Raw genomic sequence first — 17,688 nt, 5'->3', positions numbered from 1 at the left:
AATCATTCTATTCATTAACAGAATGTAACTATATATCTATCCCAACCACTTTGAATACACAGATACAAAATGGACATTCATCTGTATACCCCAGTCTTTTTAATTTTATTCACTACTAGATGAGCAGTGATAGCTCACTATGGTTTTAATTTACATTGTTCTAATGACTAGAGATGCTGAACATCCTTTTTCTGTGTTATTTGTTGTATCTCTTTGTGAAGTGTGTTCAAATCTTCTGCCAATTTTTAAAAATTAGGGTAGCATTGAGTTTAAAGAGTTTATAATTTGCAAATATTTTTGGTAATCTATGATTTCTCTTCTTAATGTTTTTAAATATCAAAAGCTTTTAAATTCTTATAAAGGGCACTTTATCAACATATTCCTCCATGCATATTTTTGGTGTTATATCTATGAAATCATTCTTTCACCCAACTTTTCCTTCCAGAAGTACTATCATTTTAGGCCTTACATTTAGATTTTCTAAATACATTTCAGCTAATTATTATAAACTGTCTAAAATGTGGGTTAAAGTTCATTTTTTTGCATATAAATATTTAATTATTCTAGTACCTTCTGTTGCCTTATCCACTAAAAATGCTTTACACCTTTAAAACTCAACTGTCCATTAGTGTCTTGGTCTTTTGTCCTTTATGTTACTCTATTCCACTGACTACTTTATCTCTTGACATCAATCCCACATTATCTTAATTACTACAGCCTTACAAATCTTGAAATCAGGTAGTTTTCCAAATTTGTTATTTTTCAAGGCTACTTAGGTTATTTGAGATCCTTTACATCCCGTATGACTTTTAGAACCAGATAGTCAGTTTCTAGAAGAAAAATCTGACCGCAACTTTGAAAACATCAATAGCTCACTTGGGGGATAACTGACACTTAACAATATTCAGTTTAGGGGCTGGGGAGATGGCTTAGTGGAATAAGCGCTTCCCTGGCAAGCGCAAGGGCCTGAGTACAATCCTTGGTTTAAAAAAAAAAAAATTCAGTCTACTGATGCACGAACAAAGTACATCTGACTATTTATTTAGATCCTTAATTCCTTTCAACTATATTGAAGTTTTCAGTATACAGGTCTTTCATATCTTTTGTCAGATTTATCCTATTTCATAGTTTTGATATGACTGGAAATGGCATTCATTGTTTTAAAATTTTAATTTCTGTTTGCTGCTGTTGTATAAAAAAATGACTTTTATATAGGAGTTTGTATTTTCAACCATACTTAACTCATTTCTTTGTTTAAATAATGACAATTTTGCTTCTTTCTTTCCATTTTACATGTCTTTTTACCTTGAATCTTGCCTGACCACCCTGCCTAAAAACCCCAGATCACCAGGGAACAGAAGCAATAAGAATCAATATTCTAGTCTTGTTCCTCATCTTAGGAGTGAAGTAATGTTAGTCTTCTGTCACTAAGTATGACATCAACACTTGCCTTTTCTTAAATATCCTTTATCAGATTAAGGATCTTGGCTTTTGGGGAGGCAATGCTGGCGACAGCAGCCCAGGTGTCACACCTACTGAGCACACATACTATCACTGTGCAGCATCCCAGCCCAAGCCCGAGGACACAGACATCTATTCCAAGTTTGTTGAAACTTTTAAATCAGTATTTGGATCCTGTTAAATACTTTTTCTGTACCTATTAAGTTTATTGACTTTGTCTTTCAATTTGAGAACTACAATGATTGATTGTTGAATGTTACACTAAACTTGGCATTTCTAGGATAAATTCTCTTGGTCACTGTTAAAATTTGAAAGTAATTTGTCCTATCCAAAAACCAAGCTGAAATTTGACTGTTATTATGGCAATGTTGGGAAATGGGACCTAAGAAATGGTTAGGAGGTTAACAGTGATTCAAGCCTTTTCCACAAAAATGGATTTGTTCTCTAGGGAGCAAGTTCTTATCAGGCAAGGCAGCCTCTATTTTTCCTCTTCAACATGCCTGACTATCCTGACACGTTTCTGCCACATTATGAGGCAGGCCAAGGCCCCTGCCAGTGTTGGCACCATGCTCTGAAACTTCCCTCCTTCTAGATCATGTGACAAAATAAACCTCTATTCTTTTTTTCTTTTTTTAAAAATGTATTTAGTATAGGATCTACAGGGTCTCATTACATAGATCAGACTCATAGTAATCCTGCTTTCAGCCTCCCAAGTGCTGGGATTACAGGTGCATGCCACCATGTTCAGTCTTAAACCTCTATTCTTTATAAATCATACAATCTCAGGTCTTCTGCTACAGCATGATAAAGTAGGCTAAGGCAGTCAAGATATACATTGTCTTGTTCATATTCTCCAGGATTTAATTTGTTAAAACTTAATTTAAAATGTTTACTTCTATGTTCATGAATGATGTTGTATGGTAGTTTTCTTTGGTTTTGGTATTAAGGTAATGCTCAGTTTTAGGTGGGAAAGAAAATTAGGTCTCTGTTTCTCCATCTAAACCACATGCAGTGTGCTACATAGTTGTTATGTTATTATCTCATCTACTCCTTCCTACTCTAGCAGCACATATCTTACCACCATTTTACATACAGGGACATTATAAACAGGGAAAAACAGACTCAGAAAGCAACATGATACATTTCTTTCTAAACACAGCACTATGATTAGAAAGAAACACAACAGAATGAATCTAAAAATCTACACTTAATCTCCTACTATATCATAAGAGGTTCAGTATTACAGAAGATTCTCTTTAAACATATACATTAACTGCTTTTTCATTGAATTAAAAAAAGAAAAATCTGTCTCCAAAGAATCCAAGCAGTAAGATCTGAAGCTCATGTCTTTTTGTGTCTGTTTGTTTTTTGCGTTTTGGTACAAGTAATTGAACTCATGACCTTGTGCTTGCCAGCCAGGCACTGTGCTACTGAGCTACATCCCAGCCCAGGAACTTATGTCTTAAACATTATAGTATTTGTTAAAACACTAAATGACATGTCATGGTTTCTTATACTTTTCAGGGAAAATATAAATTATTAACTACTGAATATACTGAAAGTATATCTTTAATAAAGAATAGTATAAGAATATTCTATAGTCCCCAAAAGCCAACCACAAAAATGGCACCAATAAGTACTACCATTTAAAAATTTTATCTAATCTTCAAGGCCACATTATAAAATAGGTATTACTATACACATTCTATAGATGAGGAAATTTGAAGCACAGTTGGAAGTCTATCGTCTCTTACATAGAACAGGCATTCAAATTCAAGTCTCTATAGCTCTAGAATAACCCTTAGAGTCTGTATCTGGATATTTTGTTTGCTTCTTCTATGACAGTGTTGTCAACTCTAACAAATAAAAAGCACTGCCAATGACTTTGGGGAACAAGGAAATTTCAACACTAGATTCTATAGTGCTTAGGCCAAGTAAATCGAAGCTGAGCTTGGATGATAATGCTGCAAGTAGGAGGTCCACAATCCCTGGTCACAGACATCTGCTGCCTCCCTTTCCTCTCTTCTTTTTTTAAAATATGTATTTGGTTGTTGCAGGGTCTCACCACACTGCTCGGATTCATGGTGATCCACTTGCTTTTTCAGCCTCCCCAATGCTGGGATTACAGGTGTATGCCACCACAACCAGACTGTGGCCAGCTCAGGCCGTCCTAAGGGCAGGGCTTTGGCATGTGGTGCTGGGCATTGAACCACGGTCCTTACACTTGCCTAAGCTTGCCTAAGCAGGTTCTTTAGACCACTGAGCTATCTCACCAGCCCCCTGCACTCCCTTTCTAAGGCAAGTTTTCCCACCTTAAAGCTAGATGAATGCTTTTCTATAATTCCCATGATCTACAGTGAACACAGCTCAACTAGCTTGGAATACTAGCTACTAGATACAATGTAGAATTTTTCTTAAGAATAGAACAGGAGGTGCCAGCGAGATAACGTGGTAGTCTAGGTGTCTGCCTGGCAAGTGCAAGGACCCAGGTTCACTTTCCAGTATTGCATGCTGTGCCGTCCCGCACCGTTCTGTACTGGCTACTGAAACCAGGCATGGTGGTGCACACCTGTAATCCCAGCACTGGAGAGGCTGAAACAGGAGGATCACTACGAGTTCAAGTTGCATAGCAAGACCCTGTACGACATCAATCAATCAATCAATCTTAAAGAAAAAAAAATAACAGAACAGAACAGGAGGAGAAAGCGACAATAACAAAAATAATTCCAGACATAAAGCAAGATGGCATGGGATAAAAGCCTGGCTATTTGAGGATACAGACACAACTCAAATACTTACCTATTCTGCCTCACTTTTACTGTAAGACCATGGAAAAATTTTTATTTTTGTTTGTTTTTTAATGTATTTGGTACAGGGTCTCACTACATAGACTGGACTTCTAGTGATCCTCCTATTTTCAGCCTCCCCAGTGCTGGGATTACAGGCATGCACCACCATACCAGGTCTTGGCTCAGTGTGCCCAGGGGTAGGGCCAGCAAGGCATGTGGTGCTGAGGATCGAACCCTGGTCCCTGTGCTTTCCTAAGCAGGCACTAGGTCTGCTGAGCTATCCTGCCAGCCCTACACCATGGAAACAAATCTTAACCTCTCTGGGATTCCATGCTTTCATCTATAGAATGCGGATGATAATTTTATTTTTCATATGCTTGAGAATTAAAAGAAAATATACAAGATGTATTTACAATATCACCTGACATTTGGTAGGCACCGCTTAAATTTTGCTCTCAATATTATTATTATTCTGATAGTTATGAACAGAGAAAAAATTATATATTAGACACTTCCAAGATTTTGCACTATAAAAATATATATTTGCAAATAACTTTAAATATACAGGTAGTGAAAACAGTAAATCAACAGTTCTATACCCCTAATATATCTATGGTAGTGTCCTAAAAATGGAATTGAAAACTGATTTTATAAATAGGCAATTTTTAAATCAGACATAATTCATGAAAATAAATTACTTGATTCCATTAATTATTTCTAAATACCTACTATATGCTCAGCATTGTATGCTTTATAGGATATACAAGATTTACAACCTACTCTCAATAACATTAGATAACAAAAAATACATACTTAGCATAAATAGGTAAGGTAAAATACAAATAAATGTCAATAAGTAGCACATAATTATAGAAGAAAATTATCAGGTACCATTAAAATCTATGCACTCAATATATAGAATAAGAAAAAATTACACACACACACACACACACACACACACACACACACTCTGCCAAAAAATGTATACATACCGAAGGAAAAGAAAAACTTGCATAAATATTTTAATATTAAATTTATTGAAACATCATGAAATTAATACAAGTTACCTCTGGCCTCTATAATTACCACAGATGGTCAAAGCAGTGGCCATTAACTTCCAACCATTTATTAATATGGCAAATGGTGGTTTGGGTAACCTTGGTCATTGAGATTGCCGCACATGTATTTTAAATTGCTTTTCTAAGGGTAGACAATATAGTGGGTTTACTCTGATATGTAACATCCTCTGTGGTCTCCTCATTTTATGGCAACACCATCTGTTGAAAATACAACCTATTATTTTCCTTTTTCTGAAGTGTGCATACTTTTTTTTTTTTTTTGGTGGACTCTATGTTTTTAGTACCACTTCTAATGCTAGATGCAAAGGCAAGTTCAATGTATTTTATAAAGTATTCAGTAATAAACTAAACAAAAAAGAAAAGATTATTTAATCATTTCCTTGTAACTTACCGTTGCTATTTTGGTTGTAAGAAAGTTCTCCTTTTCTTCATCTACCTTAATTTCATGTCCATTTTTAAATAATGCAAGCATTTTGGGAATGTCACGGCCAATGGAATCTGGATAGAAAAATAAAAAATCCAAAATTATTACTACAACTAAACAAGTAACAAAAATTGCTGATTAACACATATACACATTACAAGCTGTGGCAGCCTTGTGGGTGGCAACTAGGGTTCCCATTTCCTGGTTCATCTCTTGTGTGATCACCTCCCACTGGGTATAGGTAGATGAGGCCCACTACTGGCCTCTAACCACAAGATAGTGATTATATGCATGTGACTACACTACTAGGACCTACCTTGGAGGAGGCTCTTACTAGCTATAAAGAGGCAAGCAGCAAATTTTTGAGCTGTCACATGGACTCACCTCAGGGCAAGGAGCTGGGATGACAGCCAGCAACAAACTTAAAACCCTCCATTCTAGCAGCCCCTGAGAACTGAGTTCTGCCAACAAGCCAGAGTCTGAGAGTTCAGTCAAGGCTGAGGGGACACCAGCTATGTGAGAACCCTCAAGCAGAAGTCTGCTCAGCTTACATCTGTTCTGGACACACAGAAATAGTGAGGAAGTAACTATTGTTCTTAGGCCACTAAATTTGTGGTAATATTCTTATACCACTATAGACAATAGATGCAATAATGTCTACTCTGCTTTATAACATAGGTTAACAATTAATATTTATAAAATAATCTGTGTTTAAAGCTAAAAGTGCAGCTTTGAAATGTTTTCAGGACATTTTATCTACCTCTGTACTGAATTCTGTGATCTGCCCTATCATAAAGAAATGAAGCACTAAAATATAGCACAATTTAGCAGTGGAAACAATACCACAATGAATAATAAAGTCTGGAGGCATTTGTTCCCGTGCAAATGGCCACAGGAACTGGCCAGAGACAAGAGGTAAGTACTGCAGCTTAGGTATGCTGGTGTGTGAGGCAGCCTGGGCTACGAAGGGAGGTCAAGGCCTGCCTAAACTACATAGTGAGACCATCGCAAAAAGACAAAAATAAAACAAAACAAAACAAAACACCTAAGGAAAACTGTAACTTAATTTGTTAAATTATAACATCACTTTGATCTCTATTAAGGTATAAAAGGAGCTTAACTATGCCAAAGAGAAAAAGAGAGTCTGGGAGAAAATAAGAATTTCCAAGGAATCATAAAGAACTCCAAAAGTAAATTATATGGTCCCATGATTTGGTCATTACTTTTTAACTCAAATCTAATAGCTCAACTAAATATAACTCACAAAAGATCTAATTTTAGTAATCCAGTACTTGATGACTTAACTTTTCAGTATCACATTCTGATGTATTGAGTCCTATACAGTATGACATAGTATACAACAGTAAGATGTTAATATAAAAATGAGACAAGTGGCTAAACTATTTATAACTCTATTTAACCTCTTTAATGCATTCTTTATTTTCAAAGAATAGTGCTTGTACTTAGAGCTGAAAAATTATTTGGTGACACCTGAATGTACCACTACCTTCCTTCCTGCCATTACAAATAAACTGCTTTTACCACATGCCCTTCACTTCATCTGTACGCTGAATCCTACTCTCACTAACTTAGAAAGGGAGACTGCTCTTCCCTTTTCTTTTCCATATGGCTGTTTCCTGCTCTTCCTAAATAATCCTTACTAGTTTACAAACTTGCTATAAAATCTCCTAAATAATTTCCATTAGTTTACAGTCTACAAAACTTCCCATCTTTAAAATCCAAGAAGTGTCCTATGCCTTCACATAGCCTTTCATATCAGTACACAAGTTCTCAAAAAGAAAAAGGCTTTATATCTTTTCTGTCTCAATACTTTTCATTTGCTCATAACTACTTCAACCAGATTAGCATTCTCATTACATTACTGCAAATAATCTTGTTAGTGACCTTTCCAATGACCTTCACATTGCCAAATTCAATAGTCATTTCTTAAAATCATGTGACTTGACCTCACAACAACTGTTCACATACAACTCCCCTCTTCTCACAATATCTTTGTCCTCTGAAATACAGTCCCCCTGACTGTTCCACTCCATTCTTATCTGTTGACTTGACTTAGCTTTACAACCCTGGGGCTCAGTCATATGACTTCTTTTATTGTTTGCATCCTTGCACACCCACCCAAGTGATCTCATCCAGACACAGAGTTTTAAATACCATTTAGTCACTCATAATTGCTAAACTTGTATCTCCAGCCACAACCGCTCTCATGGGTTTCAACCACTCACTTGGTATCTCCACCTATATGCAGGTAATTAGTAAGGTGCAAAAGTGACAAACTATTGTTTGAAGAATAAACAAATAAATGACTTCATGATTTTGAGTTTAATATCCTGTAATAATACAAGTGGGAAAGAATGAGACTTAAAAAGGAAAGAATATTTGCTTTCCCAGCACATACATTACAATTGGAACAATACAGAAAAGATCAATGGTCCTTCCTCAAGGATGACAATTTCTTTCTTTTTTTTTTTTTTTTTGCGGAACCGGGGATGGAACTCAGGCCTTTCCGCTTGCCAGGGAAGTGCTTATTCCACTGAGCCATCTCCCCAGCCCCATTTTTTTTTTTTAAGGATGACAATTTCTGAAGCATTCCATATTTCAAAATAAATGTTTAAGGAGATGTAAATTATCCTGAGTTGATCATTACACATTATACACACATATGGAATTATGCTGTACTCCATAAATATGTACAATTATTACATGTTAATTTTTAATAGGAGGAAAGTTCATTAAAATATATAGAAGTGAAGGTATTTGATGAAATACAGAACATATATTTATACAGTTACAAATACAAAACCATAAATGATGTTAAGACTGTACAGGCTTGAATTTTTAAGCCAGTACCAACCTAAAACAAGTAAATAATCTTTTTCTTTGCTCTTACTTATTTTTTTATTTAGTACAGGGTCTTGCTATGCAGCTCAGATTCATAGTGATCCTGTTTCAGCCTCCCCAGCACTGGGTTTACAGGCATGCGCCACCATGTTCAGTTTCGGTGGCCAGCATGGAATGTGGAACCCAGGATTGAACTTGGGTCCTTGCACTTGCCAGGCAGGTGCTTAGATCACTATCTTCCCAGCCTGATTTCATTTTTTTTTTTGTCTTTACCTAATCTGCATTTCCCTAATCACCAAGATGTTTAGAAGAATGTAATATGTTTCACCAGCAGCAGTATACATTCTTTTATAAAGTACCTACTCAATTTTTTGTTCCCTTTTTAAAAATTATATTGGAGAGCTTACTAAGTTGTGAGTTCTTTATACATTCTAGATAGCAACCAACCCTTTGTCAGTAGGACAAATATTTTCCCCTAATATATGGCTTGACTTTTCATTTTTCATTTTTATTTGCCTTTTCATTTTCTAGAGGTGCCTCTCCATTACCAAGTTTTACACTTTGATAAAAGTCTAATTCAGCAGTTTTCTTCCATAGCTCATAATGTTTTATGCCCTAAGAAATCTTTGCTAATCCAAGGCTTTGAAAGTTCTCTCCTAGAAAATTTTCTAGAACCTCATGACTTGCCTTTTACATTTTGGTCTAAGATCCATTTCATTAATTCGGGTGTCTGATATAAGGAAATGGTTATCCAATAATTCAGAGTAGATCAGCACATTCAGGGTTGTATGATTGTAGACTAATAATCCAATATTTCAGCACCATTCATCAAAAAACTATTACTAGTTCAGGTAACATTGGAAACATTGTTGAAAACCAGCTGACCAAAACGGTTCAGGTCCATTTTTTAACTCTCCATGCTTCATCCATATTCACTGCCTTTACTTATCATCCCACACTGTACTGATTGCTATAGGTCAATAGGAAAATCTGAAATTAAGCAGAGTTAAATCCTCATCTTAGTTCTTCTTTTAATCATTTTTTAAAAATTCTAGGTTCTCTGTATTTTAATTTAAATACTAAATAATCTCAACTTTCTTTCTGTCTTGTCTTTTTTCCTTTTTAAACCCTCTGATACCAGGTATGGAGGCACTTGCCTATATCTCACTATTCATACAGAATGAGGTAGGAGGAAAAAACAAGTTCAACCCCAGTACAGACTTAATGAGATCCTGTCTCAAAAAATAAAAAGTGTGTGTGTGTGTGTGTGTGTGTGTGTGTGTGTGTGTGTGTTGTTGATATAGCTCAGTGCAGAAGCCCCAGGTTCAATTTTTAGTAGTGGGGAATAAAAAGAAAAAATCAAGTCCTCTGAGAATATGGTTGGGGTTGCATTAAGTCTATAGAAAATTTTGGGAAGAATGGCCTTCTGATAATATACTTTCAATTCCAAAGCTGAGGTATAATTCTCCATTTAGCCAGGTATTCCTTTATTTTCAGCAACATTTAGCAGTTTTCTATGACTAACTCTTGTACAACTCTTATTAAATTTACTGTTTGATTTGTTTATGCTCATATGAATAAAATTCTTTTACAAATTTCATCTTGTCTATTAGTATACAGAAACACAGTTTATTTTTATACACTAAACTTATACCCTAGAACTTTGCAAAATTTACTTAATAGTACTAGGATTCACTTACTAGAATATCAATTAGGTTATCATCTGGGAATAAAAGTAAATTTTTTATTCCTCACCTATATGTATATTCTTTATTTCACTGATTTCCAGTACAATGTTGAACATAAAGACCACTGACATATTCATGATCTTATTCCATTTTAATATTCTCATCCTTAAGGATGCTTTTTCACAAACATGAATTATCAAGTGAAGGAAGTCTTCTATTTCTATTATCTTGAGAGTTCTTATAAGATGCTGGATTTTGTTAGTTTTTCTGGTACTACTGATATTGTGGAGGACCACTTGAGCAGCTCTCCTTGAAAGAAAAGCAACTGTCTCCATTTTGACTGAGCCTGACCCTATTTCTTCATATTGATATGTATAGAGTTGGCTAGGACTTCTGTTTATCCTTTCAATTGGCCTTAAGCAATGGATACTGGTCTAACTGAGGTGCTGGTGATAGTCTTTGAAGGTGGCATGCGTGTTTCCCTGGAAACCTACACCTGCTGCTCTTTAATGTGAGCTGGGTCAAGACAGGATGAAGAGCCAATGCTCCGCACCGTCTGCTGGGATCGAGCCTCACCAGCTGGGATCAAGCCTCGAGATAGAGGCTATGACTTCCTGGGGCTTGAAAGACTACATCAAAGCTGAAGCACCAGACCCCCCCAAAACATTAGATACTATCTCAATAGCATAAAGCAGATTACTTTCTCTGTATATCTTCTCTGCATATGGCACAGGTAAATGTAGGCCACCCACCTACCTCAGTTCACAATAGTTACCTACTTCCCACAATTCTCAGTCATTCCTCCTCAAGGCACTCCTCCACTGAATAAAACTCAGTGAGGCCCTGGGTCAGTCTCTTTGCACCGGAAAGCCATCTTCATGGCTGGACTCAGGGCCCCTTGGCTCCCCAATAATTATAAATATGTTTTAGTATTTTTACTTTTGCCATGGGTTGAACTGCGAGTGGTAGATTGGAATTAACTTGGTGGGATTCCAATAACGTATCTTTGGGATTACAAATATTAACTTCTTGGACTGAGATGAGAACCAGGAAGGGACTCCTACATGACATAATCTTTAAGATTTTTAATCTTTAATTCTATAATATAGTATATTATATAGATATTCAAATGTTGAACTAGCTTTGTATTCTTAAAATAAATCTCTTTGGTTAAAATACATGAATATGTACATCAATTCAATTTTCAAATAGTTGACTAAGGTTTGTGAACTTTCTATGCTTATGAGGAATAACAGTAGTTTTCTTGTGATGCCTTTCTCTAACTGTGATAATAGGGTAAGATGGAACTCATAAAAATGAGTGGGTGTTTTTTCTTCACTATTTTCTAAAGAGGGCTGCAAAGGGTTGGTATCATTTCTTTCTTAAATGTTGAATGGAATTCTCTAATAATATATATTGGCCTCTGATTTTCACTAGAAGAAATTGTAAGTTACTATTCAACTTCACTTGATAGAGTTAAAGATATTGTAATTCTTTTTTTTTTTTAATTTTTTTATTTATTTATGTGTGTGTGTGTGTGTGTGTGTGTGTGTGTGTGGCCAGCTCAGCCCACCAGGGGGCGGGGCGGGCTGGCATGTGGTGCTGGAGGACCGAACCGTGGTCCCTGTGCTTTGCCAAGCTTGTTTGTTCTAAGTAGGTGCTTTAGACCACTGAGCCATCTCACCAGCCCCCTGTAATTCTTTCAGATACTTTTGGTAATTTGTGTATTTCTAGGAATTGACCAATTTCATAATTTGGGATAGTCATTAAAGTAATATTTTCTCATTTATTGTCTATGAGGAATATACAGTACTGACGCCTTATGTGATATCAACAATTTGTATCTTCCATTTTCGGGGGTGTTACTGAAGACTGAACCCAAGGACCTTCCTACTGAGCTATTATGCCCTTACCCATTTTTATTTTGACGGGTTTCACTATGATGCCCAGGCATGATTTAAACTTGTGGACCATACTGCCTCAGTCTCCCACAATGATGGGATTACAGGCATGTACTACCATGCTGAGTTTGTCTTCCAGTATTTTTAAATAAATAGCCCAGCTAAAGATTCATCAAGTTTATTAACCTGTTCAAAGAACCTGTTTTGCTATTTGTGAGTTTCTCTATTTCTTCTATTTCTATAATAGCTGCAGTGACATTTATTATTTTCTTTCTTTTAATGATCATCATCATCATCATCATCATCATCATCATCATCATCATCATTATCATCATTTTTGGTAGTTTCTCAAGGTAGGTACCTAGAACAATTATTTTATTTTTAAATGCCTGGTTTTTTCTTTGGTATCCAGGACCTTGCGTTTGCCAGGCACACTTATGCCACGAGCTAGCTTCCCAGCCCTGCCTGGTTCTTTTATTTGTCTATTACCTCCTTTAATCTTTCCCTAAAGTCCTGAGAAGCAGCTGTTTGGAATGAGAAAACTGAAGCTCAGGGAAGTTCTGCTATCAATCAGAAATACCAGGCACAAATTAGTCTGTGAGTCTGTAGTTGTGACTTCATTATGCCCTGCCTGACTGACACTGATCAATTTAAGCCTCTTATGATCACTAGACACCGTACAGTTTTTATGTTTTTGCCACTTTTGATGACTGGTCATATAGATTGTCATTTCCTATCTTATCTTCTTAGCGTCTTCAAATTCAAACCAGATATTTTTCCATTTCACAGATGAGATGGTGAAGCATCAATGTAAAGCACATGATGGCAGTCCTGCCAAGGCTCCCCAAAGCTGCTTGATAAATCTTGCCTTTCTTCTCTTCCCTATATTATTTCTCCATTTTCATTATTACATATTTGTAGCAGAAATATTCCAGTACATTACTAGGGGGGCACTGGTACATGTACATAACATATCTTAACTCTTTTTTCATTGCTCCCCTCCCCTAGTTCCTGGTCCCCTTCCCTTTTGAGGAAGATCTACGGCAGAGTAGTACTCCATTATGTGTAAATACTACATTTTCTTTATCCATTTATCTGTTAATGGACATATAGATTGCTTCCAAGATTTATCTATTATGAATGGTGCTGCGACAAACATGGATATGCATTATCACTATATATGATGTCATTAACTCTTTCAGGAAGATACCTACAAGAATAACTGGGTGGTTCCCTAGCAAGCGCAAAGGTCTGAGTTCAATCCCAGGTTCCGGAAAAAAAAAAAAAAAAAAAATCAAAAAGAATAACTGAGTGGAATGGAAATTCTAGCTTTAGCTTTTTTGAGGAATCTGCATACTGATTTCCACAGTGATTGTACTAGTTTACATTCCCAACAATGTAGAAGAGTTCCATTTCCTTGCCAGCATTTGTTACTGTTTGATTTTTTTTTATTACAGTTATCTTTTCTATGGTAGAACCTCAGGGTAGTTTTAATTTTCATTCCTCTACAGCCAGTTATGCAACATTTTTTCATGTATTTATTGGCCTTTTTTTTAAGTTCTTTATATGTTCTAGATATTAGTTCTGGATCCTAGGAATAACTGGACCATTTTTTTTCCATTCTGCATGTTTTCTCTGCTTTGCTCGTTGTGCTTCACTGGAAACAGGAAAGCTTCCTGGAAGCTTTTTAATTTTGATATTTCATTTGTTGATTCTTGGTATCATTTCTTAAGCAACTGGGATTCTGTTTATACTTCTAAAGCTTATTAGATATTTAATGTAATCCCATCAAAATGCCAAGAGCACTCCTTACAGAACTAGAAAAAAGAAATCCTAAAACTCATATAGAACCAGAACAGACCCAGAGTAGCAAAAGCAATCCTGGGCAACAAGAATAAAGCAGATGACATCACAGTCCCAGATTTCAAATTATACTACAAAGCTACAGTGATAAAAATTGCATGGTACTGGCAATAAAACAGACATGTGGATCAATGGAACAGAACACAGAATACAGAAACAACTCCAGGCACATTCAGCTATTTGATCTTTGCCAATGAGGAAAAGAACACACCTGGGAAAGACATCTCTTTAATAAATGGACCTGAGAAAACTGGCTGTCCACATGCAGAAGATTGAATCTGGACCCATCTCACTTACCATGAACTAAACTACGATTATAATGAATAAAAGATCTAAATGTTAAAACAGAAACACTTAATGTGCTTAAGATAAAATAGATAAAACTCTTGAAGACATAGGTGTAGGCAAGAACAATGATTTTAAACTGCTCCTTCCTACATTGGCCTTTAAAGCTATAATTCTCCTAATAATTGCCTCAAATGGGTCTAGAGCTGCAACTCAGTGGTGCAGCTCCTACCTAGAATGCTTAAGGCCCTAAACTTGATTCTTAGTACCATCTCCCTATAAAAACAAGTAAAAGGAAACAATATTGCTTCAACTACATCCCATAAGTTTTGACATGTTGTATTTTTACTGTTACTCAGTTCAAGAAATTCTCTAATTTATCAGGTATTTAGTTATTTGCTAGAGGGATGTTCAATTTTAATGTATTTTGAAACTACTCTTGGTTATTTTCTTCTAATTTAACTCATTTGTTATATGTCATATTGTAGAAATCTCACTGAGTATTCATTTTCAATTAATGAATTTAAAGCTTAATTAAGAGTATAATCCCCACCAGCAAACCAGCCTCATGGATACAGCACATGTGCATAGGTGCATGTCCGTAATTTCAGACATGATTTCACAATCCATGTGCACATTTACACATTCATTTCAGGGTCCTGCCTCATATCAGTTTGCATTGCCCAAACTCCATTTGCTCATTCCAACATTGGCATATCCCAAGCCTTTGAGGCCACAACTAAATTCATTCATCTTATTAAATTGGGCAAAACTTGTCTCAGAAATAAATGTCATCATATATTTTATAGACTTCAAGACAGTCATCTGATTGCACTAGTCTCTGTGCATGTGAAATGCACTCATAGATATATATGTTTAAAAAAATAGGAATAAACAATTTATACAGGCATCAGCATATATAGTTAGTCAGGGTGAGAATCCTACCAATTAACTGCTAGTTTCAAAAACTGTCTCATTGCTATTTGTTTCTCAATAAAATTATAAAAAAAAAAAAAGATTAAAAAAAAAGAGTACAGTCCCCAAAATGGTCCAGTGTAGTAAATATTTACCATCAAACAACACTTGCTGTTGTTGGTTGATATGTTCTACAGTTATCAGAAGTATTAAGATGCTTGTTCTTCAACTCTATTATATCTTTACTGGGTTTCTGTTTGTATATTCCAGTTACTGATTCTAACTATAGCTGGTTGTGGTAGCACATGCTTATAATCCCAGTACTAGGGAGGCTGAGGCAGGAGGATCGTTGCAAGTTTGAGACCAGCCTGAGCTACAAAGAGAGCTCAAGGCCAGCTTGAGCTATATAGCAAGATCCTATTTCTAAAAAACAAAAACAAACAAATAAATAAATATCTAACTATACTTAAGTTTTCCTTCTTTCAGCTCTGCCCTGTTTGTTTCATGTTTTATTCTTTTTTCCAGTACCTGGGATCGAACTTGGGACCTCGCACTTGCCAAGCAGGTGTATATGCCACTGAGCTATCTCCCGGCCATGTTTCATGCATTTTCAGAGATGTTTTTGGATATATTTTATTATTATAGAATAACCATTTTCCCCCAATAATATTTATCAGCTTACAGGTATATTTTGTCAGGTACATATTAGTATAGCCAACCTAATTTACTAATACTATTTCCACAGCATACCTGTATGCATCATTTTACTTTCAGTCTATTTGTGTTTAAATATAATTATGTTTCTTATACACAATATGTAGTTAGGCTACATTTTCATCACCTTATAATCTCTGCCTTTTGGTGAAAGTCCACTTAATATAAGACTGGTTTTGGGTCTTTAGGTTAATAGGTATTTACTACTCAATAACATTTGTGTGTTCCTCCTTGACAGTCATCTTTTGTTTTAAGCAAGAAATACTATTTCATGTACTGTTTATTTCTCTTTAATACACGAGTGTTTTAAGCTGTATCTCCTCTTGTGTTTTTTATTTATTCTAGAAAGCACAATGAGTACATTTGTTTCTCACTCTATTTCATGTAATACACAACAAATTTGCACCCACTAACCTATATTCTCCTGCCCTCTCACTCTGTGATATTACTATCATGCCCAAACCTGCCCTATCTCCCTTAAATTTATTTTAAAAATACTATTCACTGGGTTACTCAAGAGCAAAAGTCATTCTCGATTCCTTCTTCTCCCTTATATCCCACATCTAATCAATTCCTGTTAATTCTATCCCAATATTGTAAGACAGTCTTCTACCTTCATTGCCATTATCAGATTATTTCCTCATTTTTTAGCTATACTACTACAATAACCCCCTCACACTAGTATCTACTCTTCAAGATTCATCATCCTCAGATGGCCACTCTACTACTTATGTATTTCCCAGAATACCTGTTCTAGTGAGAAAAATGTAATCTCACTTTTCTAAGCAATGGTGCTCAATGACTCCTGTCTATGGAAAGGATAAAATCTAATCTCCATGGAATGGCACACAAAGCTCTCCAAGACCTGGGCTACTGCCTGTTACTGTCTAGCCTCATTAGCTACCACTATCTGATAACACCTTATGTACCAACCAATAGAAAGCTATTTATAATTTCCTGAACACAACTGGCTCTCTTACTTTTGTGCATTAATGAAAGTCACTTCCTCTGCCTGGAATGTACTCCCCATGCATGTCACAAAAACAAATGTCTGTTCATAATTAAGCTTTACCCTCTCAGCTTTACTGTTATCTTCTTTACATAATTTAATTCTACAAAAGTTTATCTTTTCTCTAAGTATTTTGTACATTTTCTACCAATAACCTCTCATGTAGCATTTTGTCTTCATTGCCTACCCCTCACAATGTGTATCTTCTTAAAATGGGGAATGTCATCTTTCAGTTCTTAATACTAAGTACAGTGGTTAGCACATAGTAGGCACTAACAATTATCCCCTTATTCAACAAGAGTTATGAAGGTAGAAATGATGTACAAAGACATGAAAAAGTTCTTCTATAGTAATACCTTAAGAATGGTAGGCAGTAATAATAACAGTGGTACATATATAGCATGTATGTACTTTTTATAGACCCAATTTGTGCTAAGGTATGTATGCATTAGCACAAGAACACTACGCAGTGTTACCACGAAATGCATTATGTAGATGAACCAATACAAACACAAAAATGTCAGAAAATTTGTTCTTTGCCAGGCACAAGGGCACACACCTGTAATCTCAGCTACTGTACCATATTTAAGAGGCTAAGGCAAGAGGATTGCAAGCTCAAGGCCAGCCTAAGGGCTACTTAGTGAAAATTTGTCTCAAAATAAAAAATAAAAAGGACTTTGAGATGGTCAAAAGAATTA

At 35.7% G+C, this 17,688-nt stretch overlaps 1 protein-coding gene and 1 pseudogene across 5 annotated transcripts in view; one reads left to right on the top strand and one right to left on the bottom strand.

Annotated features, from left to right (window-relative positions):
* The window catches only part of Mrpl1 (mitochondrial ribosomal protein L1), a 129,606-nt gene that overhangs the window by 57,637 nt on the left and 54,281 nt on the right, over window positions 1–17,688 (bottom strand). For all 5 annotated transcript variants that reach the window (XM_023703306.1, XM_023703309.1, XM_023703310.1 and 2 more), the window contains exon 7: window positions 5,721–5,827. In XM_023703306.1, the coding sequence (XP_023559074.1) occupies window positions 5,721–5,827 (107 nt within the window). The remainder of the gene's footprint in view (window positions 1–5,720; window positions 5,828–17,688) is intronic.
* On the top strand, window positions 8,154–8,250 carry LOC111813161 (annotated as a pseudogene).

Source organism: Octodon degus, unplaced genomic scaffold (genome assembly GCF_000260255.1).
Source record: "Octodon degus isolate 3935 unplaced genomic scaffold, OctDeg1.0 scaffold00168, whole genome shotgun sequence".
In the NCBI taxonomy this organism is placed as follows: domain Eukaryota; kingdom Metazoa; phylum Chordata; class Mammalia; order Rodentia; family Octodontidae; genus Octodon; species Octodon degus.
Note: the sequence above shows the minus strand (reverse complement) of the source record. Positions and strands in the feature narration are given on the sequence as shown.